Source organism: Peromyscus californicus, unplaced genomic scaffold (assembly GCF_007827085.1).
Source record: "Peromyscus californicus insignis strain IS unplaced genomic scaffold, ASM782708v3 Scaffold_15__1_contigs__length_86483966, whole genome shotgun sequence".
NCBI classification, from domain to species: domain Eukaryota; kingdom Metazoa; phylum Chordata; class Mammalia; order Rodentia; family Cricetidae; genus Peromyscus; species Peromyscus californicus.
In genome coordinates this window covers 77,976,511-78,002,342 of record NW_026294447.1, presented here as the reverse complement: position 1 = coordinate 78,002,342, position 25,832 = coordinate 77,976,511, and the positions used below count along the sequence as shown (strand labels likewise).

The 25,832-nt window shown below is 37.5% G+C and overlaps 1 protein-coding gene across 7 annotated transcripts in view; it reads left to right on the top strand.

Moving 5' to 3' along the window:
* Fut8 (fucosyltransferase 8) overlaps positions 1–24,831 on the top strand; it is a 216,961-nt gene extending 192,130 nt beyond the window's left edge. For all 7 annotated transcript variants that reach the window (XM_052739531.1, XM_052739532.1, XM_052739524.1 and 4 more), the window contains 4 exons: positions 1,464–1,710; positions 3,174–3,350; positions 14,198–14,348; positions 23,817–24,831. In XM_052739531.1, the coding sequence (XP_052595491.1) occupies positions 1,464–1,710; positions 3,174–3,350; positions 14,198–14,348; positions 23,817–24,134 (893 nt within the window). In that variant the 3' untranslated portion in view covers positions 24,135–24,831. The remainder of the gene's footprint in view (positions 1–1,463; positions 1,711–3,173; positions 3,351–14,197; positions 14,349–23,816) is intronic.
* Positions 24,832–25,832: the final 1,001 nt, after the last annotated feature.

The window sequence follows — 25,832 nt, the reverse complement described above, 5'->3', positions numbered from 1 at the left end:
CACCAATGACTTCCTTGTCTTAGGGAAGACTGGTACAGGTTAATTTAAAATACATCTCATACTCTTTCCCCTCATACTCTTAATTGTAGTTTCTCTTCTGAAAAAGGTGCCCACTTCTTTCTTAGCTGGCATACTAGATGAACTGCAATGCTGATGTTAAATTTTTTATTACTATTCATTCATTCATACTTCAAAAGTCATTTTAAAGACTTTGTTCTCAAAATCTTGAAATGACTTTACATACCAGAGAAGTAGAATATTACCAAGATTTTAAATCTTAGCTGTACTAAGCTGATTTTAAAATATGTATGCAGTTAGCTTTATTAGCTGTGTTCTAGATAATTTATTTTAAAATATTTTAATTTATATATGTTAAATATATAATATATGATATAATGTATATACACACATGCATATATACAGAAACAGACTATTTCATAATGCTGAATACATTTTCAACATATTGTATGCTTATTCTTTACAAGTATATTGTTTCCTTAATTGTCCCATGATTATGACCACATTTTAACTGAAATTATTTTGTGTGTGTGTGTATAATTTTTTATTATATTATATAAATATAATATATTTATATTATATATAAATAATTGTAGCATATATATATTTATGCTACTATTTTCTATTATTAAAATTGTAACTCAATATAATTTTTTTTTCTGTGTAGTATTTTGGTCTTCTAGTTATTACTGGGTGATCTTTAATGTGTAAACTCTGAGGATACTGTCTGTCAATTGTGGTTTATTTTTTATCATTACATTATAAATTTAGTAGGACAGAAATAACAATGGTGAATTCAAGATGAATTCTGAAAGCAATCATCTGTAAAATGATTTTCTAATCTCTGAACTTTACTATTGAGATAAATAAGGAGCAAGTTTCTGTTATTATCATAATTGTATATATAGTAAGTCTAACTTAGCCAAGAAAAATATTTTTAGTTATCTATTGTTTTTCTACAAAAGATACAGATGGCTTGATTTATAATTGTAATCCTTTGTTATTTCTAGTGTCTGTGAGAAAAGAAATGCAAGGGCCATTTGCTATAATGACAAGCTAGAAGTTGGAGGTACTTATTGTATAATTCCAAAGCAGTAATAACAAAACAAACAAACAAAAACCATGAACTTGGTAGCTGATTGTGTCTGTCAACCATATGGCTGTTACATACTTTGGATGCTGGTTACCATCCTAGCTTGAGTATAAAGTGATAATATGACAGCACAATGGGAATTTTTTGAAAAGCCATGGACTTGAGAGGAATGTTCGGCTCTTTCTTTTTGCTCTGGTACATTAGGCAGATTTTTTGACTTCCTGTATAAAGTGAAAACTGTAATGCTTCCTTAGAGTTGCTAGGAAGATACAAGTACTCCTAGTGGGTTCTGTTGCATGGTAGGTGGATGAGGAGTGTAGTGTAGTGACCATGTGTTTTGATGTTCCGTTAGGTGAAGTGAAGGACAAAAATGTTCAAGTGGTCGAGCTCCCCATTGTAGACAGCCTCCATCCTCGTCCTCCTTACTTACCCCTGGCTGTACCAGAAGACCTTGCAGATCGACTCCTAAGAGTCCATGGTGATCCTGCAGTGTGGTGGGTGTCCCAGTTTGTCAAATACTTGATCCGTCCACAACCTTGGCTGGAAAAGGAAATAGAAGAAGCCACCAAGAAGCTTGGCTTCAAACATCCAGTTATTGGGTAAGAATCTGTGCCCCCCCCAACAGTAATATATAGCAGTAGTTGTATGTGTTTACCTTTTACTGTAAATTTTATATAATTTAATAGTCCTAGTCCCAGCAAAGAACAAAGGTTCTAAAACTTAAGAGACTGTTCTCTCTTTGTTCACTTAGGGCAGCAGAGCAAATGGTGCAGTGTGCCCTTCTGCTGGCCCAGATGCCCATCTACTGTCTCAGATGCCCCTCTGCTGGCTCAGATGCCCTTCTGCTGGCTCAGATGCCCCTCTGCTGGCCCAGATGCCCCTCTGCTGGCTCAGATGTCCTTCTTCCTTTGTTTCTTCCTCTCACTTTTTATGAAGCTCCTCTGTTTTATTTTCATATTTCCGACTCCACATCTTTCTTCCATCTCTTAGTCTTTATATGTAGAGTAGTTACTGACCCCTATTCTAAATGTTAGAGCTAAAGAAAGTACATAGTGAAATCAGAATATTAAATAGTGTTCATCTCCTGAAACTTCATTGAAATTCAGTGTGGCAAATTCTCCCTGCCCCACTTCATTTGTATAGAGCACATGAAACAAGTCCAATTTCCTGAAAGAAACAGTGATTAAGAAGAACGTAGGAAAGAAAAGATGACTGAATAGATATTCCTGTGGTCAAATTCACATCTGGACTATAGTCTGGGATGCAAAGGAAACAGGAGCATGAAGATGGCCCTGTTCCCCCAGTGTACTGCAGCCCTCTCTCCAGATTTAAGACCCAACCCTGTCTGTGGCAGCACTAAGATGCAGGAGAATACTAGGGAGTCAGTGACTTAGCCCTTTTAGGACAGTGTAAGTCTGCGTCCCTTACTCTTTAACATTGTGACTTTTCTTCAATATAAAAAATAATGAGATCTATTTCTGTTTACATTTGATAGAGAAAAAAATACAACAAAAAGTCTGTAGTGGCTTGATGAACATAAAATAGCCAACATCTTTTAAAGGCTTGCCTGTCTTAAACTGTAGGAAAAGTTCATTCGGGTCTCTGCTTTCTTGGATGACTTTAAATTCTATGAACTGAAGTGGTAGTAACTCTACAGGGTAAAATGAAAGAAAAAATTAATAAATAAGCCTTGGCATCAGATTGTTACAAGCAGTATCTTTAAGCTGTGAATCCTGTTACAATTTTGGTCTCAAAAACCTTAAAACTTAAATCTGTTTTAAAACTTAAATCTGTTGATGACAGGTTCCCATATATTCTTGGATATGCAACTTACTTTTTCTGTAAGAAAGTATTTCTCAAAACCTTTACTTAACTTTCGTATTGCCCTGTACTATTGAACATGCAACTATATTAAAGTATTTATGAAGTATTTTGAAATGGTTTTATATTTTCTAAGATGAGAATAAATGAAAAATTGGTTTACTATGCCCCCAGTGCCACCATGACTGGGGTACTGATTGAGTACCAGGACGTTACCCGTGCGCTCTCCACTTCTCCCCAGAGTCCATGTCAGACGCACTGACAAAGTGGGAACAGAAGCAGCCTTCCATCCTATTGAGGAGTACATGGTACACGTTGAAGAACACTTTCAGCTTCTCTCGCGCAGAATGCAAGTGGATAAAAAAAGAGTCTATCTGGCCACTGATGACCCTTCTTTGTTAAAGGAGGCAAAGACAAAGTAAGTTAGACCAACTAGTGATTCTGTAGTGGGATTACCTCTTGTAGTTGAAGAGAGTCCTTAATTCTGGGAACTTGTGCTTCTTGTTGTTGCTAACTAATGGGTTCCAAAATTCAAAGACTGCTGAGCAAATATTACCCTAATCAAGTCATACCTTATCAGCCATATCTGATGTAGTGTAATCAGAAATCTAAAATAAATGACTACTGACTTGTGCAGCACCACCAGCAGTCATCATTAGACACATTACCACACCTGTACCAAAGTTTGTTTTAACTTACTAGAGTCATCATAAACAAAATTTCATAGACTGGGGCTTCAGTGGCAGAAGTCTGTCTCACAGTTCTGAAGACTTGGACATTCCAGATCAAGGTGCTAGTGAGGTCAGTTTTACTCGAAGTTTCTTAGTTACAGGTAGTTACCATCCAGTCATGATACACTGTGTTGTTAAGGAATTCCCATTCTAGGGATGGAACAGACCATTAGAATATGGTGTGAGTAGTACTACTATAGGATTAGCAGAGTATTAAGGAGCACATAGACAAAGCTTGAGCCAGATTGGAAATTTTCTTCTCAGGAGATCTGGGTCAATAAAGTAAATAAAATATTTAAGTTTGGATGAAAGTAGAGGAAGAGAGAAAAATGTAGTCTTAGCTTTGCTCAGATGCCATCTCCTCCAGAAATCATCACTAAGCCTTTGGGCTGTATCCCTCCTCTGCATATTGTTGGTGTATGGTTGAATACTTGTGCATTTCTCTCTCCTCCAGCACATTATATACACTTTTGATGCAAATCCTAGCTGTGGTATAGACCCAGCAAATACTGAATTGCTTATTTAAACAATTTGAAAGCACTTTGTTAGCAATTAATCGTTTAAACTGTTTTTCTATTTAATACACTGCTTGATCTCTTTTTTCCATTAGTTGGGGGTGGGAAAAAGAAACGTTTAGAGTTAAGGCCTAAAACACAGCTATTTCTGCAAGTCATTGAGCACACATAGCCAGGAAACCCATCAGCCAAACAAGACTAAGTTAATGTAAGAGATACACATTAAGTGACCATTGAGCACATACATTAAAGCATTCATTGTTCAATTTAATATGTATATATACCAGAGAAACAAGCAGTAATAGTTCACCATGCTCATTCATTTTGAAGCACTAGATTCAGTTTGTAACTTGGTTAAAGAAGGATATTAATGTTATCTGTTCTTTGACTTGTTCTTGAATGCATCACACACTTCTTTTTCTCTTGATTGGCAAAATAGTTCATGTCCGTTAAAAAATACAGAAGTTCATAAATATGAAAACAAAGGAGAAATACTACCCACAATCCCATTACCAGTGATAGCCATCGTTTAAATAATGGCATTTTCCTCCCAGAAATTTATATAGTCACATTTTTTGTTTTTATTTTTTGAGATGGAGTCTCGTGTGGCCCAGGCTGTCCTCAAGTTCACTATGTAACTGAGGATGACCTTGAATTTCTGGTTCTTTTGCTTCTATCCCAAGTACTAGAATTATAAACCTCTGCCATCCCGTCCAGTTTCTGTCTTGCTGGGGATCAAATCCAGGGCTTCATGCATGCCAAGCAAACACTCTACCAACTGATTACATCCCAGCCTTAGTCACTTTTTTTTTTTTTTTTGAAGTTTTTCAAGACAGTTTGCCTGTGTATTCCTGGCTGTCCTGGAACTCACTCTGTGGACCAGCCTACCTCAAACTCAGGGATTTACCTGCCTCTGCCTCCCAAGTGCTCGTATTAAAGAAGTACACCACCATTTGTTTGGTTGTTTTTTATTTTATTTTTTATAGTCAGGAATTTGTACAGTTTAAACTATTTTTTTTAGCTTAATATTAGATCCATCTCCTTAGGTCCCTTAAAAGGTCTATTTATTTATTTATTTATTTATTTATAACTAACATTTCTGTATGCTTGGGTTGCAGAGTGATACTCTGAACTATTTATACAATATATACATTGTAGAAAGAGTCAAACTAGCACCCATTACCTTACCTCTGTGTGTGTGTGTGTGTGTGTGTGTGTGTGTGTGTGTGTGTGTGTGTGTGTGTGTGTGTGAGATGCAAATGTTAAAAACCTGTTCTAGCAATTTTAAAGTACACATTGTTATTAACTGGGTTACCCTGAGGTGCACAGATCATTAAAATTTAGTCCTGCAGCCTGAAACTTTGGTCAACAGCTCCCCTTCCCCATCCTCCCCCTCTCCCTCTCCCTCCCCCTCTCCCCCTCCCCCTCCCCCTCCCCCTTTGACTTTTAGTAGCCACCTTTTTACCTTTTGTTTCCATACAACTGACATTCTGGGTTTAACTTAAGATTGAAAGTATCTAATATTTGCCTTTATTAGCGATATGCCCTTGTTTTTTCTATGTTGTCAAAAATGACAATTTCCTTTTTAAGGAGACATGTATATGTATGTATATATGTATGTATGTATGTATATTTGCATATACATGTGTGTGTGTGTGTGTGTGTGTGTGTGAGAGAGAGAGAGAGAGAGAGAGAGAGAGAGAGAGAGAGAGAGAGAGAGAGAGAGAGAGAGAGATTTTCTTTATTTGTCTGCTGATGGGTATCTAAGGTGCTTCCATATCTTGGCTACTGATGTGAAAGCATCTTGGCTCCTGAAATGAACATGAGAATAGAGAGATTTGCTTACTGATTTGTTATTTTGTATATGTGCCCTATGATGAGATTGTTGGATTATATGTTTTTGAATTCTGAGAGAGCTTTATACGTTAAGATCAGCCCTTGTTGATGCCCTCCCCACGGTGTACAAGGATTCCTTTGTACCACAGCTTGACTGACACTTGTTCCCTCTGTCTTTTTGTTAACAGACGTTGTGAAGGGTGTGAGGTGACATCTCATTATGGTTTTCATTTGTGTTTTCCTGGTGCTCAGAGATGCTGAGCACTTTTTGTATTCTTTTCCATATATAGTTTAGAAATTAATCCCTTATCAGGTACATGGCCTGTGTGTGTTTTCTCAGTCACTGGGCTGCCTCTGCAGTGTGTTGTTTGCTTTGTAGGAGCGTTTTAGTTAGAAGAATCCTACTTGCTGTTTTTGTTGCCTGTGGTTTTAGAGCCTTGCCCTAAGACATCGTTCCCAAATCGCGTCATGGAGCTTTTTCCCAGCGTCATCTCAGTAACGTGTAGTTTCCTGTCTACACTGAGTTCTTTTATAAACATTTTGAGTTAGGTTTCTTTTGTTTTTAACAAACGTCTCTTTTCATTTTTCTGTGTGTAGATATCCAATTTTCCTAACATTATACTTATTAGACAAACCGTCCTTTCTCTATTGGATGTTCTTGGAAAATTGGGTTATAGATACTTTGGTTTATTTTGGAGTTTTCCATTTCACTGGTCATTGTGTCTGTTTTTATGCCCAAACCACATTATTCTGATTACAACAACTGTGAAATATACTTTGAAATCAAGGAGTATGAGAACTCCAGGTTGGGGGATTTTGCTCAGGATTGCTTTGGACTTTAGATCTTTTCTGGTTCTATATAAATTGTAGGCTGTTTTCTACCTCTCTGGAAAATGACATTGGAATTTTGGTGGGAATTGCATGGAATCTGCTGGTCACTTTGAGTAAAGAATTTTTTAACAATATTATTGAGATTTGCACTTTCTGGGTTTTAGTATCGTTCTTCAATATTTTATGCTTTTTAGCATCTAGATCTTTCACCTACTAGGTTAATTTTACTCTCAAGTATTTTATTTGGTGCTATTATAGATAGTATTGGCTTCTTAATTTCATTTTGGAGTAGTTTTTGGCATATATAAATACTAGTGGTTTGCTTGTTTGTTTGTTTGTATTTTTATTTTATAACCAATAACCTACAACTTTAATAGATGTATCAATCAGTTTTTAAACCTTAGTGGCCACTTAGGGTTTCCTAATTATAAGACCATGCCTTCAGCAAACAGATATCTCATATATTCCTTTCCTGTTTGAATACCTCTTTTGTTAGTGGGGGTAGAATGTCTACCAGTAGTAACCCAGACTGGCCCCAAGTTTGTAATTCTCCTGCCTTAGCCTATTTTCTTATTTTTTATCTTTGAGAAAAGTTGTCACCCTTCCACTATTTGGTGTGATGTCATTTGTGGACTTGTCATATATGGCCTGTATTATATTGTTATATATTCCTTCTTATGCTTTTTGAAAGCCTTGCCATGAACAGATGTTGGATCTTGTCAAATGCTTTGCCTGTATCAATTGAGATAGTTGTGTGGGGTTTTTAATTGATGTTGCTCTTCCTTCTGTTACTGCGATGGATCATGTTTACTGACTGTTGTGTGGTAGTCCATCTTTGCATCCTTAGGACAAATCTCATTTGATCATGTTTTTTAAATGCACTGTTGAATTTAATTTGCTAGTATTTTATAGAAGTTTTTGTATCTCTGTTGATCAGGAGTACTGCTGTGTAATTTTCCTGTAATGACTTTAGTGGCTTTACTCTTAGGATATTGCTAGCCACATAAAATATGTAGAAGAAATGCCAACTGTGGTAGCATAAATCTGTATGGCAGTCAGAAGCTAAGGATGGAGGTGTGTGCATTCCAGGTTGTCTGGGTTTTGTAACAATTCTCTGTCTCAAGACAAATAAAAGAGTTGGAAAGTTAGTATTCTATTGTTTAATATTTGGTAGAACTTAGCCGTGGAGCTTTGATGGTAGACTTTTTATTACTGACTAAGTGTTCTACTTGGTATTATTCTGTTCAGATTCTCTACTTTTCCTTATTTTGTCTTGGAGAGTTGATGTTTTTAAAAATTCATCCATTTTTCCTAGGTTACTCAATTTGTTCATAGTAATATCCATAGTATTTCTATAAGTTGTGTCAGTTTGTTATTATTATTGTTATTATTATTATTAATTATGTGTATATGGTGTGTGTGTTGAAACACTCCTGTGCCACAGCTTCCATATGGAGGTCAGAGGACCGCTTCCACCTAAACATGGCTTCCTGTGATCTAACTCAAGTTGTCAGACTTTTGAGCCAAGCTCCTTTGTTCACTGAGAAGTCTCACTAGTCAGTTTTATGTTTCCTCTTCCCTAAATTCTTTTGAATTTCCTTTTGTTTCTTCATAAGTCTAAAAGGTTTGTTGATTTTATCTTTTCAAAAACTCAAACTAACATCTATGATCTTTTCAATCATTTTTCTAAAAACTTCTATTTTGTTTATGTCTTTGTCTTGGTTTGTTCTTTTTGTCATTTCTTGAGCTACAACATGAGCTTGTCTGTTTGAGGGTTTTCCTCTGTGTTGGTGTGGTTTATTGCTTCCCTCTCAGGACTGCTTTGGCTGCATCTAGTCATTTTACCCTTCTGTGTTCCCGTGTTTGCCTCAAGATATTTTGACTTCTTTGACCCATCATTTCAAGAGTATTTTGTTTAATTTGTACATATTTGTGAGTTTTACAAGACTGCTTCTGTGACTCATTTCTAATTAAATAACATTATAAGCAAAAAAAAAATTATACTTGTTTTATGTCCAGTGTATGCTTTCTTCAGAAGAATGTTTTGTGTACGTTGAGAAGAACATACGTATTCTGTTGCTTCTGAACAGAAGACACTGTAAACATACTAGGTCAATTTGGTCTGAAGCATAGTCCAAGTCCATGTTCTGTGATGTTTAAGATTTTTCATGTGGGGATGTGTGTAGTGTGGGGGGTGTGTGTGTGTGTGTGTGTGTGTGTGTGTGTGTGTGTGTGTGTGTGTGTGTATAACATGTGTGGGTTCCCACAGAGCCTGGAAGAATGTGTTAGATTCCCTGTAGATGGAGTTACAGGCAGTTGTGAGTTACCTGGTATGAGTGTGGAAACTGAACTCGGGTCCTCTGGAGGAGGTACAAATGCTTTTAACAACTGACTCGTCTCTCCAGCCCTCCAAGTTTTTTTTTCTTTTTTTTTAATTGATTTTTCTGTCTAGAACTTTCCAGTGTTGAATGAGGAGCATGAAGTTGCAATTGTCTCTCCCTCTGATCTTTGATGCTACTATGTGTATTTAGTTGATCTAATATTTATCATTATAAATTTATAATTTTAATAAGTTATATAAATTTAATTTTAATATATTCATAATTTATAGTAATTATAGTTGCTTTGGTTTAGTTGAGACAGTAATTTGCTGTGTAGCCCAGACTAGCCTTGAATTCACAGTGTTTCTGCCTTAGCCTCTCTGGTGCTGGGATTATATGTACATGCCACTATGACCAGCTTTATAGTTGGTACAACCTCTTGAGAATTGACATCATTTTACGTTGAGCTGTTTCTCTTGAAGTCTCAACTGATCAAGTGTAGGTGCTGCTGCTTTGTCTTGGTCTCTGTTTGCTTGGAACAACATTCCCCAGACCTTATTTTAGTCTTCGAGTGTCCAGTGATGATGGATAAACACCGTGTTTAATGACTGTATACCCGCTGTGAATCTGCCATTGACTTGAGCAAGAATTTTCCTAAAACTGGGTAGTTAGGTTATTTCCAGTGTTTTACTCTTATAAATAATGACAAAAAGTATGTCTAAAATAACTACTTTATTTCCTCAAGCTGGGTTTCCAGACTTTGAACTATTTAGATAAAAGGGTATAAACATTTTACAGCATTGGTCCAATCCCACACATGACATTTTTATGCTGAGCAACAAGATACAGTTGGAAGTACCTCCTTTGTTGTGGGAATATTAAAACCTGTATTTCTTCTTTGTACTCAGCACCTTTAACCCCTCCTTGGAGTGGTCTAGGCAGCAGTTTTCTCTGTGTTCTATTATAAATTCACTGGTAACACTTCATGCATATTTTTTCTCTTTGGAAATCCTTTCATTTTAATTTCTCAAGTCATTTCTAATATATTAATCAGAAATTTAGCTGTCATTTCTCCTCATTCTTTTACTTAAACATTTCCACTTTGAATTAACTCTCTTTAGACCTCTTGTGATGGGTTTTGATACCTAAGCAAATCATAAAACCTCTGCTGTTCCTCTTTATAAGAGACCAAAAGCATTCATTTATCCAGCAACAGATATAACATGTCCAGAGTAATATTGTAAGAACTTTCTGCTTTAAGGTTAGATGAAAATTTAAATTTCAGTGATTCATGGACTTCACACTGTAGGAAGAGAAGCCATCTTCTGGGTAGTCTATCTGAAAAGGCCGTCAAGAAAGCACTGCCCATCTGGCTCTATGGAATCTGTTGTCACTTGGCATTACACCTCAGGTTTCTTTAGTCTACGAGGTCTTATCACTGGCTTCCCAGGAACTGTAGGAGCCATTGCTGAGGTACCAATCACTATCTCTCTTAAATAATTTACAGTAGAGAATTTAAAATCACAGAATCACTGGCAGTCAAAGAGTAAGAAGTACCAACCTTGTCCATCAAAGATTGTTTTCTAAGGTAGTGAAGATTCAGAGTGAGGAGGAAATTGAAAGATAAAGGCTTTATAAAAATTCCCAAATAGTTAGGATATTGGTGTACCTGGGAGGCTGAGGCAGGTAGGATTGTAAGTTTGAGGTCAGTGTAAGCTACATAGTGAATTCAAAGCAAACCTGGACAATACGGTGAGACCATTTTTTAAAAGGAAAAAAGTCTCCTAAATAACATATTTGCATATTTAGTTTGTTCTTTATCAAACATTCTAAATCAGTTTTTCCTAACATTAGGTACTTTGAAATTAATAGAGGGAAGAAAATATTTGAACATTTTATGTGGTATATAAATGTAGCTGTTCTTTGAAATGAAGAATCAGCAATGAATGATTTTTTTAACTCCTATAAGATACAAGTTATGGCACAAGACACTTAGAATACAAAGGCAAAAGGAAGATAATACATGGCTCCTTATCTCAGAGGATATACAAGTGGTAGACAGTGTATACATATGACAGATAGTTACAACATAAAGAAGTGTCCTGAAGGAGTTGTGTACCAGACACAGAGAAAGTAAGACAAGTGTCTTTCCACCTGCAGACCAACTTTAGGAAGTTCAGTAATAGTTTACAACTGCAATCCAGTTAGTCTTTTGTGGATGGTATAAAGATAAGTTTTTATAAGATGGTAAAAGAAAAACACTATCATTAGCAATATCTGGAACTTCCAGGTAAAAGAAGCCCTCTGCTTACATAGCTGAGAGCAAAACCCCGATTCTGTGTGTATAGAAGCTTCCACTCTGGTCCCAGGATTTGCTTTAGTTTTGTTTTTCCTCCTCCCAGTCTCCTTCATGAAACTCACACATATAAAGAAAGACATGGAAACCCTCGGTTCCTGTTGGTCTGGTTCTGTGGCAGGGCTTTAGGTGAGGAGAGTCCTGAATGTTACTGTCACTTCATAGTAAAGGGGTCACTCCTTTACTAGTTTCACTGAGTTCCAGACTGTGCAATGAGATTGGCTTTGGTCAAGGGTAGACCCAAAGTGGCTTTGTGGGTTCTCATTCCCTGCCTCTCTCGTGCATTTGCAGATGTATTTGTTCCTGTGTTTGTCTCATTCCTGGGTGTGTAGCTTCATGGAGATCATACTGAAAACATTTAGGGTTTTCTTTCTAGACGAATGTGACACTTTCTTCACCTCTCTGATGTTGAGCTGGGAAGGGAAAAATGTTAAAATCAATGAATAAATAAATAATAAGGCCTACTAGGTATGAATACTACGTACAGTGTAAAAGAGTGCTCAGGGACTTTGCCTTTACTGCCGTTTTATCAGAGGCGATGAAAATAGTAAGAAATCTGAAGCACTTGTCTGGGGATTAGGATAAAGTCTTAGACAAAAGTAGTGCTCACACGTTCATGCATTTAGTCACAGCGTTGTGTGCACTGCTAGGTCCTATCGTGAGGAAAAATAAGACATGAGCCTAACCTTGGGGAGTACTGTCTAGAGCCAGAATGTAAACTGACTCCTAATGTTTCAGAGTTTGTAAGTAAGAAGCATTATGATCTCAGGATAATACCCATTCATCCTCTTACTGTGCTCCTGATTCCCTGGTAGGTATTGAGAATGCTAAAATGAACACAGCAGATTAATGCTTATGTTTGATAGAGCTTAGATTCCAGCTAGGGATAATGAGGCAGGATAAGGATACAAGCAGTAAACAAAGAGTAAATACATCACATAACAAGATGAACCATGGCCAAAAACAGGTAGAAAGGTTAGGAATTTCAAATTTAAATTTCAAACTCTCACTGATAAGATTATTCTGGAGATCTAGGGGAGTAAGGATTAAAATTAGAGAGATGCTTATCACAGGTAATATTTGTTAAACATTTGCTGCATGTGAGGTACTCCTGTGAGCTCTCTCTGTCTATGCATTAATTCTTACAGAATTATATAAAGGAAGCATGACTGTTACTACCTGTCTTGGTTAGGGTTCCTATTGCTATGAAGAAACACCATGACCAAAGCAACTTGGAGAAGAAAGGGTTGATTTGGCTTACACTTCCATATCACTGCTCACCACCAAAGGAAGTCAGGACAGGAACTCAATCAGGGCAGGAACCTGGAGGTAGAAGCTGATACAGAGGCCATGGAGGGGTGCTTCCTACTGGCTTGCTCCCCATAGCTTGCTCAGCCTGCTTTCTTATAGAACCCTGGACCACCAGCCTAGAGGTAGCATCACCCATAATGGACTGGACCCTCCCCAATCAATCACTAATTAAGAAAATGTTCTACAGGCTGACCCACGGCCCAATCTTATAGAGGCATTCATTCAATTGAGGTTCCCTCTTCTCAGGTAAATATAGTCTATGGGAAGTTGACATAAATCTAGCTAGCCCATTCCATTTTCAGCTAAGTGCCCAAGATTTCAATATCAGTCTAAAGACCTATTCATACCAAGAAAGTGGTTTCTAATTCAGAGAAAAATTATTTGAACAGGTGGTAGACTTTTATAAGAAAATGGATTTTGATATTTTTAAGCACATATCTGAAGACTTCCAACATATTCCTTGGTAGACATCCACAAGGAGCTTGCTTTTATAAATCCAATAGAATGGCTTTTCTATTACTGTTATGGCTAAGAGTGGATAGATGGATCTTCAGAAAAGATGGGAATTGGAGACTATTCATTGTCACAAATGTTTTAAATATTCATTTTAAGTGTATATACATTATTAACTTGTAAAATTAATGAAGAAGACATTTACAAAATCTACTCAAATCTGATCTTTAACAGTTATAAACTAAAACTTTAAGTGAAAGTCTGTCATGATGTATTTCTTAAACAGCTTCATTCAAATATGAAAAGAGCTCAGATAAACGCTCAGAAGGGTACTTATTACAAAGAGAATAAGAAGTCTTCAGTTTTACTCTGTCATGAATTAATAAAGGTCGTAATGATGTATATATGTGTTTAAGATAATACACCCATGATATATTTTTTTAAATAATTTATTTTAATTTATATGCATTTGTGTGAAGGTGTCAGATCTCCTGGAACGGGCATTACAGACAGTTGTGAGCTGCCATGTGGGTGCTGGGAATTGAATCCAGGTCCTCTGGAAGAGCAGCCAGTGTTCCTAATCCCTGAGCCATCTCTCCAGCCCCATAATATATTTTTTTAAACATGGTTCTGCTGTGTAGCCCAGGCCAGCCTTGAACTCACAGTCCTTCTGTCTCAGCCAGCTAAATATTTGGGCTATGGAATACTCCACCACACCTGATTTCAATAACATTTAATATGCAAGATATTCTGAAGTAGTTTCTTTTCCATTGTTGACTTACGAGATGCTTCAACTACTCTGTTAAATGTTATCAAGTTCTCACTGTACAGGAGGGAGCTTTTGATAAAGAAGTGGTCTCCCTCCTGTAAGTACTGTAAGTTGGTTATGTACAATCTCTTTCTTTTTCCAGGTACTCCAATTACGAATTTATTAGTGATAACTCTATTTCCTGGTCAGCTGGACTACACAACCGATACACAGAAAATTCACTTCGGGGTGTGATCCTGGATATACACTTTCTCTCCCAGGCTGACTTCCTAGTGTGTACTTTTTCATCCCAGGTAAGTGGTAGCACGTTTTAATGGCCAGCACTCACTGTGGTTCTAAGCAGAAAAATTATTTGTATGTCTGTGCTTTTAGTGTTAGCATGACTCTGTTATAATGTCCTTTAAACTTAGTAGTGATATCTTTTAGGAAAGAGTGAAGGGCTCCCACAGAAAAGCTGCTTGGGTCCGTTGAATTTTGAGTTGTTTACAGCAGTGGTGGACTACGTCTCCACTGAAGCCAGTTAGTAAAGTCCTTTGAAGGATTGTCATAGCATCTGACAGAAGCAGCAAGTGATTACGTTTGCTGTGTACTTTCCTGAGTCTGCAAGCAGCTCTTATGTAAGCAGAAGCCGTCCATTTCACCACATCGCCTTCTGCCTCGCTTGCTTTAGAGTAAAGACAGCAAATGCAAGTCTTTTACAAGTCCTGTTGCATTCCTGTGAAGCAAGGAGCTATATATTAAATTTAAATAATTCAGTTTAAAAAATTTAAACACTACAATATCACAATAACTCCTTGAGTTTGATTGTTGTATATAAGGTATGGGTTTGATAAGTGTGTGTGTGTTTATGAAGTATCTAGTCAGTCTTCTGTGCCCTATGGAATACTGGTACTGCAATATTTCTTGTGAATTTTATACTTTTCCCATTTATCCAGTTATTACTGATTAGCTTGTTTAAACGGCCATTGAGTGACTATGCTCAAAGTTACACAATGTGCTAAGAGGACTCAAAAGGAGTGTGAAGATATGGATGGGTCTTGCTCTCATTCAGAATCAAAGTACAACTAGAGGACAATTACCAAAAATGATAAATAGGTGTAAAATAAGTGTGCTTAATGCTGAGAACCTCAGGGTAAAGAAAATGTATAAGAGAAGGCGCAGTTCCCATGGGAAAGAATTTCAGAAAGAATGAAGAAATGAACCGTATTTTTTACAGAATGACAGTCAGTAAGTACCTTGTCACAGTAGGATGTTGATAAGATTTTCAGAAGGTGCTTATCAATGCAAAGACTATAGTTCTTCATAGTGAAATAAGAGTATAACTCACTGTATCAAAACAGCTGCACAAAACAGGAGTCACACAGCAGGAATCTTAATCTCAACGTAAAATCTCCATAGCTTTCAAATTCCCATGGAGGCATCTAGTGGCGGTGTTTAACTGGGTTGAGGATTCTGTCTGCCGAAATCACCTTTTCCTTTCTCATAGCAACAGGTCAGATGTGTGTCTACTTGACCCCACTCCTGTTTCTAAGACCCTAGCTGCCTGATAATACAGACTGAGCAAGTTATGCTTAGGAATATATAGGCATGTACGTACACATATATGCATGGGATAAAAACTAATGAAAACAGAAGCCATGAGTTTGAAAGAGAGCGAGGAATGATAGGAAGTGATAGGAGGAAAGAGAAGGGAGAAACAATGTAATCATATTATAATCTCAAAAAGAAAAGAAAACAGTATTTTAAAAAGTGTCATTTTGACAAGTAAGATGGCTCAGTAGGTAAATGTACTTGCTGCCAAGCCTGATGACTTGAGTTCAAACTGCAATCTCAGGGAATGCATGCATGCATTCATTCATAAATGGAATATAAAATTTAACTTTTTTTAAAAAGGAGTCACTTTTCCTGGTCACTGCCTGCCCTATAGGCCTAAATTTTAAACCTGTCTAAAGTCTGTTCCTCTAGTCCAGTTTCTAAACCTAGGCACTACTGGCATTTGGAGCAGATAATATTTTGTTATGAAGAAGTATATTATATTATATGAAGAACTATTTATTTTGGGGAGTTTAGCAGCATTCTTGGCCAGTAGTATCCTCAACACAAGTTGTCAAAAACAAAAATGTCTCTGGACATTGCTAAATGCCCCTAGCAAAGTTGCCTTGGATGAGAACCGCTGTTCTAATTGTAAGTTCTAAAATCAAATAAAAACATACATGTCTCATTTACAGGGGTGTGCTCAGTGTGTTCGCTTTTCTAGCCTTTCTTAAGAATTCTTTTATGCCCATTCTGGGATAGAAAGTAATCATTTTTCTTTTTTCTTTTAAATATGTGTTTTTAGAATTTTAGAACAACCAAGATTTTCTAATGATGGCCTAGTCCAGGTCACAGATAGTCCTAAATTCAAGGTTCTGGGTGGTAGAGAGGGAGTAGCTATCCATCTATTGAATCATCTACTGTGTTGAGATGGAGGGCAGTCAGCTATAGCATAGATTATAATTGACTACCAGATAGATGTCCATTTTCCTCCTTTCTCAACTTGTGTTAGTAATGTAATTTATTTGTACAAGTGTTCTGCAAATACTCAGCTTTTAAAATAAACAAAAATAAGACTGTAGAGAGGACTCGGCAGTTAAGAGCATTTGCTGCTCTGACAGAGGACCCAAGTTTGTACCCAGTGGGTGACTCACAACATTCTGTAACTACAACTCCAGGAATACAACACCCTCTTCTGAGAGACACCAGGGACACATGTGGTACACATATATACATGCAGACAAAACAATCATAAACATCAAAGTAATAAATAATAATAATAAATAATAATTTAAAAATTCTTTAAAATAAAAAGAATTTTTGGTCTTATAACTCTTAATTTTGACTAGAAATCAGTACCATCATCACTTCATGATAGTAGAATTTTTGTCTAGGACAGAGGAGAATGCTGCAGTGCCTTGCTTTTGTTTTATGATAATATCAGTCAGTGAAGTGAATTAGGACCTTGAATCCAGAGAAGCAGAAAGATTGATTCAGAGAGGACTCTTTTGGTCTCCAAAGAGTGAGATTAATGCTTGCATATTATATTATTCCTAAAAACTGTTGACAAAAGTTTACCAAAAGTATTTGTTTGTTTGCTTTTGTTTTTTCAAGACAGAGTTTCTCTGTGTAGCTCTGGCTGTCCTGGAACTCACTCTGTAGACCAGGCTGGCCTTGAACTCAAGAGATCTGCCTGTGTTTGCCTCTGGAGTGCTGGGATTAAAGGCATGCACCACCACTGCTGGCTCACCCAAAGTAATTTTTGACTATGTATATCAAAACAAACCTCAAACAATATTTTATAACCCAAAGTAGACTCGAATAACTCCAATATTTTATATTAGGGTTCAGAATAGAAGTTTTAACAATGAAAATACAGTATAATAATAATCTATATTGAGTGGCAGTTTGTCCAAGGTGATCGCTTCCATTAACTCATCTTATTTATGGCTAACAACTGTAGCATTTAAGAATGTGGATTGGTTCCACATTCAGTTATAAATATCTACTCTCACTTATACCGTACGATTTTTTTTTTACAAATATTTTCTGATAAAGAGGTAATTAGTGCAGCTTAATAAAGTTGACTGCTGGGATTGTTTCCTTGTCATAAGCCAAAACTGGAATTTCATGAAAAGTACTCCAGAAATGTCTTACCATCACAAAAGGAACAAAAGACAAACTCATTCACAGGCCAGAATACCAAGCCATTAATTTCACAGAGAACAAGAAGGAGGAAATCTGGGCTTGGCAGGTGGACTGTGCAGACCAGCTCTGACCATTTAGCTCTTTGCCCTTGAACAGAGCACTTAGTCAACTATTGGTGTTTTGTGCTTTTTCTGTTACTCTTAAAAATAGTAATAATAATGATCTTGTTGTCTAGTGCATGGTTTTATGAGAACTAAAGACTTGCTTCATGTGAAGCAACAATAGTATTTAGCAATGTATTAAACACATTAGCTGCTAATATGTATAGTATGCATGTGAATAGTTATATGGATATCATTGCCTATTCTAGAGAATTTTCAGTATTGGTTTTTCAGCTGTTTTTCACATGCTACATTTCAAGCTATGTGACCTTACATTTTAAAAGGAACATGAAACATGTGATTCAAGAACTCCGTTACCTCTGCTGTGATCATGAGAAATGCTTAGGGCACACACAGTCACTATGGGGCACAACAGTTTTTCACAGTGAAAAATAATTGGTAACATTCAGCATATTAATTCTCTGCATCAGTGTATCACCTGGGTTCCATTTTATTTAGCTTACTGAAAGAGAACTTTGACTTACAGTGGGACTGCCTTAGAGTTTCTGTTGTTGTGATTAAATACCATGGCCAAAAACAACTTGGGGGAGAAAGGATGTATGTCATCTTACACTTCCAGGTCACATGGCATCCCTGAGAGAATTCATGGAAGAAAGTTAAGGCAGGAAACTGGGAGCAGAAACTAAAGCAGAGGCCATGGAAGAGTGCTGCTTACTTTTGTGCTCCACATGGCTTGCTCTGCCTGCTTTCTTACACCATTCAGGACTACCTGCCGAGGGGTAGCAATGACCCTGGTAGGCTGGTCCCTCCCACATCAATCATCAATTAAGAAAATGCTCTTAGAGACTTGCCTGCAGAACAATCTTATGGGGCAGTTAATCTGTTAAGATTCCTTCTTCCCAGATATGTCTAGGTTTATGTCAAGGTGACAGAAACCAGCCAGGACAGTGACATTTCAGACATATGCCAGTCATCCTATTATGTTAGTGGAAAACGCCATGCACAAACCATCTACTTATCATTTATATTCTTATTTGCTAAAACTACCTTACTGAAGCAAACAAATTATAATTGAAGAAATGAAAGTAGTTGGCAGCTCATTGGTATATAAATAAAATATCAAAAAGGTTTTCTGAAAATTCTGTTTATCTAATTATAGAATCAGTTTTTACTACTGTGGAATCTGATTTACCAAAGCAATTGTAGATGCTTAAAGATGTTAACATTGGGGCTGGAGAGATGGCTCAGTAGTTAAGAGCACTTGCTGTTTGTCCAGAGGATCCAAGTTCCGTTCCCAGCACCCACACAGTGGCTCACAAATGTCTGTAACTCCAGCTCAAGGGATCCAGTGCCCTCTTTTGGCCTCCATTGGCACCAAGCATATACATGGTACCCAAACATACATTCAGGCAAATACCCAAACATATAAAATGTAATGCTCTTTTATAAGAAATATTTTATGATTTTGAAAATTAACCTAGTGAATCTTTAAAAAAAAGACCTTAATGCTATTGGAGTTTACTTTGTTTAATGAGCAGCATCGCTTAGTAATTGGATTAGTTTTTCCCTGTGACACCTACCTTTATAATAATTGTTATAAAGTTGTTATAAAACAGTCTCATGCATTCTTTAATTCTAAATCCACACAACAGGACTGGCTGCATTATACACTTTGAATCAGATTTTGGAAAGCCCAAAGGACAAAATTAAGAATAACATTCACTTTTTGGGTAGGAATTTCTAGTGAGGTGTAGTTTGAGAAGCAGTAGTGAATAGCTTCTGAGAGTGGCAAAGAGAAAACAAAGTATAAAAGATGTGACCCCTTTGCCTGCTTCCCAGCATGGAGGACAAGAAATCTGTCTTGAGTCAGCCTGGATACCCTCACCTTTGGTGCTGGATGCTGTACTGTGCAACTTGTATTGTATTCATTTGGACATTCATACAGTGCAGCAAAAACTGGTGTCATTCTCCCATTGTATAGCAAAACTAAATCATCTAAGGGAAGGTGTGCAGATCTCCCAGTATCACCCACTCACCTGAGAACAGCTTTCACATTCTCATACTAGGAAAGCCTCTGCCTGACTGTGTAATTTGACAAAAAACAAAGTCCTATCTGCTGTGAGAAAGCTTGGAAGCCCATATACTCAGCTGGATAATTATTTCTAAGGATGTTTAAATTCAGACTAATGGATACTTACCTTTTAAATATCTTTTAAAATCATTGTACATGTATTATATCCTTTAGCAGGAATTTTTATGTTAATCATCACTGTATGTTTAATAATATGCTAGAAAGTGATGAAGTGTTGGCACAGAAGGAAATAAAATATGCTATGTACAGCCATGTTATGTTTGTAAACTATACTCTGCCCCTCTCAATCACACACAGTCAGAATACCAACCTTGAATATTACCGTCAGCTGCAAGCCTTCAGTCTACCTACCATGTGATTTGAGTTTGTGAAGTCCAGAGGAAGCTGAATGTAGTTGAATGCAAACATCAACACTATAATGATCCTCCTGGCCCTTAGCAGCAAATTGCCCCAGGTTTGAGATAAACAACCATTATTTATTCAGAATGTTGTATATGGACCTTAAGTTTTAAATACTACCCATGGACTTGAGCATCCATTACTGGAGTACCACTTATTCAACAGATAATTACTGAACACCTACTTACTATGTGGCTACAGTTCCAATTGCTTATTCAAAAGCATTTTCATATGTACGTAAGAGCACATACTCTAGAACCAGAAAGAATTCTAATTGTGACTGTAGTATTTAATATCTGCTTTTGTATTTTTTGTTTAAATAAAGTTACAAAATCTTCTCTGTGGCTTAGTTTCTTCATCTCTAAAATGAGGTTTGCTGTGACAGTGAAAGGCGTTTGTAGGTGGGGCTTACTCTGAGACTGTGCCTGGAATACAATCAGTACCCATTAAGGGCAGTTGCTACCATTATGGCCATTATGATCAGATAAAATGCCACACCTACAGCACTGGGGTGATTAGAGGTACCCAAATCCACATTTGTCCAGAAATCTCTCTTGTATTGGCCCAACTTGGTATCTGAAATTTATCATTATTTATTCCTTTGGTTTAAAACATACAGATGTACTCAACAAAGGCTAACAAATAACTATTATATCAAAACATAAACTAATTATTAAAATTTCACAAAAAGAAAGCAAGGCCTTGTGGAACATGGAGCAGTGTTGTTCTTATGAGGGCAAATGCATTAAAAAGTGAAGAGGGAGCCAGGCAGTGGTGGCACATGCCTTTAATCCCAGCACTGGGGAGGCAGAGCCAGGCAAATCTCTGTGAGTTCGAGGCCAGCCTGGTCTACAGAGTGAGATCCAGGACAGGCACCAAAACTACACAGAGAAACCCTGTCTCAAGAAAAAAAAAAAAAAGAAGAGGGAGAATCGTATGTGGGTAACTGCTAAGGTAGAGATTGTGTTCTCAGCCTTGTATTTCTGGCTGAGAAAGGCAGGAGAGTGGAAGGAAGGACCGCTCATAGGTTGTGTCTTTCTGATGTAACAGAATGAATATGGAGTAGAAGATTTCTAAGAGAATATGTATGACAGTTACAAATCTCTGCAGGTTGCCTGTGTTCCAACTTGAATCTACCACTTACTAGTAGTGTAACGGTGGCAGATGCTTTTGTTTTTAGTTCCCTTTGGCATCTGTAAGATAAATGATAGAATCTTATGGGGATACTAGGAGGATTATGTCAAATAATGTCTCACATCCGTATTGGATAACAAAAGCTCCACAAACATTAGCTTCTTCCGTGTTATTTAGTTTGTTATTAGTGGAGCTTCATTATTTTAATTACAGTTATATGTCTCAGCAGTGAGGATACAGTCTTAGAAATGTGTCATTAGGCGTTTTTTGTCATTGTCAGAATATGACATACTGTGAACTAAGATGACTACAGAGTTTTGAGGATGTAATCTTACAAGACCACCATTGTGTATTTGGTCTGTCATTGATATTTGTTTCTTTCCAGAGTTCAATTTAATTTTGATTTCTCTGTGTAGGCCTTTGAATTTGAAGTTTAAAAGTTCCAAATTGCTTTTATTCTCATTTTATTATAGTTTTTGTTTCTACCATTGATCCCATCTTTATCATGGTAGTCCTGTGATAAACTTAGTTTGATGACAAAGGTAACTTTAAAACAAGCTGAGCCTGGTGACACATGCTTGTATACCAGCATTGGAAATAGAGAGGTAGGAAGAGTGAAAGTCCAAGGTCATCCTTAGCTGGATAAAGAGTTCGAGGCCAACCTGAGCTACAGGAGCCCTTATCTCAAAAACAAACAAAATCATTGTCTTGATTCTTTCTGTCAGTAGTTGAAACTATAGCACTAAGACTTAAGCCAATTTCACTTCATCACTTTGTATTTTAATTTCTGCAACAACAAAAAGATAGAGTCGTTTAACGTTAGTTTGATTTGCCAATTACATCTGGCCTTTGAGAACTGCTCAAGTTCCCAAAATTCAGATTCTCCAGGAAGTTGAGGTGAGGGGTAACCTAGTCATTTTATTTGGTTTTAAATGTTAGAATAAGGTGTTACTCAGGTTAGAGTGCTTGTCTGTGTACACGGCCCTGGGTTCCCTGCCCAGCATAACTGAGAAAGAGAGAAAAAGAACATCTTCATTCTGTTCTTGATCTCTAGGCATGCCTCGGTTTAGAAACATCTGCTGAGCCATTTGTAAGTGGCATTAGCAGATTAATAGCTATTAATAATGGTCTCATTTTTAAATAGATGAAAAATGTTGGCACAAGGACAATGAAAATTCATTAACTGAGATAACCAAACTAGAGGTGTAGAGAAATTTGTCCTGAATTGAGATCTCAGTCGGAATGTAAAAAAGAAAGTGTTCTAAGTGAAATGATAGTTCTCTCCTGTGATCACCTAACTTAGGAAGGATCTGAAGCCCATTTTACTTTCTGGTGAATCTATTAATTGCCTGAGTGCTACCCTTCTGTGACAGTAGCTTAGCTTTATCGCCAAACATATTAAATTCAGGAAGTGAAGTTCAGGGTATGCGATTTTTACCTGCTAGTGAGAACATTCTTTAACAGAAGAATCTTTTATGTGATCTTAAAACAACACTATTGGGCAGATACATCTTCCTTAAAGATTATTAGCCCAGCTGTGTCAGTCCAAACACGCTGTTACGCAGAGAGCACACTTTAGAGCTCTTTAGGAATAGCTGATATGTCTGAACCCACTTGTTCGCTGATGGTCAGTAAATACATACATCTCTATTGAGGAGAGTTCTGAGAAAACACTGTGGTTCAAAGTGGATAAAGGGAGCGGAGAGACAGCTCAGCTACTTAGAGTGCTTGCTGCGTTCTACAGGCCCAGAGATCAGTCCCACCTGGGGCGGCGGCTCACAGCCTCCCGTAACTCCAGCTCTGGGGCATCTGACAGCCTTCCGACTTCCACAAGCACTCGCACAGGAATACACATGCACATAGAGAGGCATATGCACATATCCACTAATACAAATAAAAATTAATTCTCAGCAATTTACCTTTGAAAAGAGTGGATGAAAGGGTGAGAGCAACAGCATTCATGTTATTTGAAGTGCTAATCCCAAACCTTAAGTTCTCTAGAGAAAACTTTATCTTACTCACTTTTGTGTCACTAGTTCCCAGCTTGGGGACCATGTGGCCCTTTACAATGTTTATTAAAAATAATTACACTGTACAGTATGTCTATGACCCCTGTAAAACGCCTGTGTGTGTGTGTGTGTGTGTGTGTGTGTGTGTGTGTGTGTGTGTGTGTTTAGTGCACACGAGTGAAGAATAACTATCCATCACCTGACAGCAGTGGACTGTTCTCAGCCCTCTCGGCCCTAGAGCCCACCCATCTTTGGTTAAAGATCGTTATACAGTAGGTTGTTTACCCTGTGTACTAACCAACTCTTTTTTCCCTCTTTTCCAAGGTCTGTCGGGTTGCTTATGAAATCATGCAAACACTGCATCCTGATGCCTCTGCAAACTTCCATTCTTTAGATGACATCTACTACTTTGGAGGCCAAAATGCCCACAACCAGATTGCAGTTTATCCTCACCAACCTCGAACTGAAGAGGAAATCCCCATGGAACCTGGAGATATCATTGGTGTGGCTGGAAACCATTGGGATGGTTATTCTAAAGGTGTCAACAGAAAACTGGGAAAAACAGGCCTGTACCCTTCCTACAAAGTCCGAGAGAAGATAGAAACAGTCAAGTACCCCACATATCCTGAAGCTGAACAATAGAGATGATGTGTAAGAGATTAACAACAGAACTCAGTTCAGACCGTCTCAGCCAAGCAGAAGAAGACCCAGACTAACACATGGTTCATTGCCAGACATGCTCCGCACCAAGAGCAAGTGGGAACCAACCCTCAGATGCTGCACTGGTGGAATGCCTCTTTATGAAGGGCTGCTGTGCCCTCAAGCCCATGCACAGTACAATAATGCACTCACACATAACATACAAACAGATTATTTTCTACTTTGCCCCTTTAAATATTATGTCCCCATGAAACAAACACTGCCACATTGTGTAATTTAAGTGACACAGACATTTTGTGTGAGACTTCAAACATGGTGCCTAAATCTGAGAGACCTCTGTGACTTACTGAGAAGATGTGAACAGCTCCCTTCTGTGGGGAAGTTGGTTCTTAGCCAGTGGTGGTGGTGTGGCCACTGAATTCACTCCAGTCAACAGATCAGAATGAGAATGGATGTTTTTCCTTTATATGGTTGTCTGGATTTTTTTTTTTTAAGTAATTTCATCAGTTCGGTTCATTCACCTCATCATTAATAAATGAAGGAATACACCAATAAAATAAAATGAAATATTCACTGTCCATTAGGAAGTTTTGTAAAACAATACCATGAACAAAAATTCTTTAGTACTCAATGTTTCTGGACATTCTCTTTGATAACAAAAATAAATTTTAAAAAGTAATTTTGTAAAGTTTCTGGAATTCTGTATCTGGATGATGTAGTTATAAGGTTTATAGTAGAAATATGAGGAAAATGGTCTTATAGCTTTTAAGAATTTTTTTCTACTTTTGTCCTTTTTTCCATTTCTGATAGAGTAATTTTATTTTAACTAAGAGAAGCATTGATCCCCTCTAATGCCAGTAGCTGGCTTTAGTTGGTGCAAAGAGCATGCTTTGGGGAGGTGTTCATTCTCTTCCTTTGGATGTTACTGATTGTCATAATTGAATGAAATAGTCCTTCTCTTGCTTCCAGGGAAACTAATCCACAGGAGGTTTGTGTGGTGATCTCTCTTACTGTGGCAGTTGTCACAATGAATTGGATCTTGTTGTTCATCCAGGTACATGCTCTTCCTGTCGTGCCCTGCTCCTGAGGACACAGGACTCCGAAGGGTTGGAAGCTGATTGTGTTTCTGAAGTTATAGCTCATATGATACAGATGTTGGTGAACAGAGGGGAGAGGGGCCGGAATAAGATCCAGAAGGAGCCTAGAATCACCCGTTGCAAGTTTCCTTCTAGGAACCCCTGTTGGAATACTGCAGAAGAGTGAGACACTTTCTCTCCTTTACAGGAAAAGCCCCATCTGTATGGAGCCCCTTCTATAGGAGCATTTCATAGCATGAGTTATAAAAAGAGGGTCTCTGTAAGTAGCCTGGCTGGCCTTGAACTCATAGGGATCCACTTGCCTCTGCCTCTGGAAAGCTGGGACTAAAGATGTGCACACCACACCCAGCTTGCCTCCCCGATGAAAGATTTGGTCCATGTAGAAGCCAGTCGTAGGCCTGGAATTAAGTATCAGGGTTCCAGAAAGAAAAGCTTAGTGAGCTCTGACCTTTACGTCCTCAGGAAATGAAATCATCCCACTAACTGTCCCTAAATCCTAACTACCTCTCAACGCCCACCCTTCTGAAAGAGCAAAACTTTTAACCAGAGTGTTCAGCAAATTTTCATTTAGTTTAGGCACAAA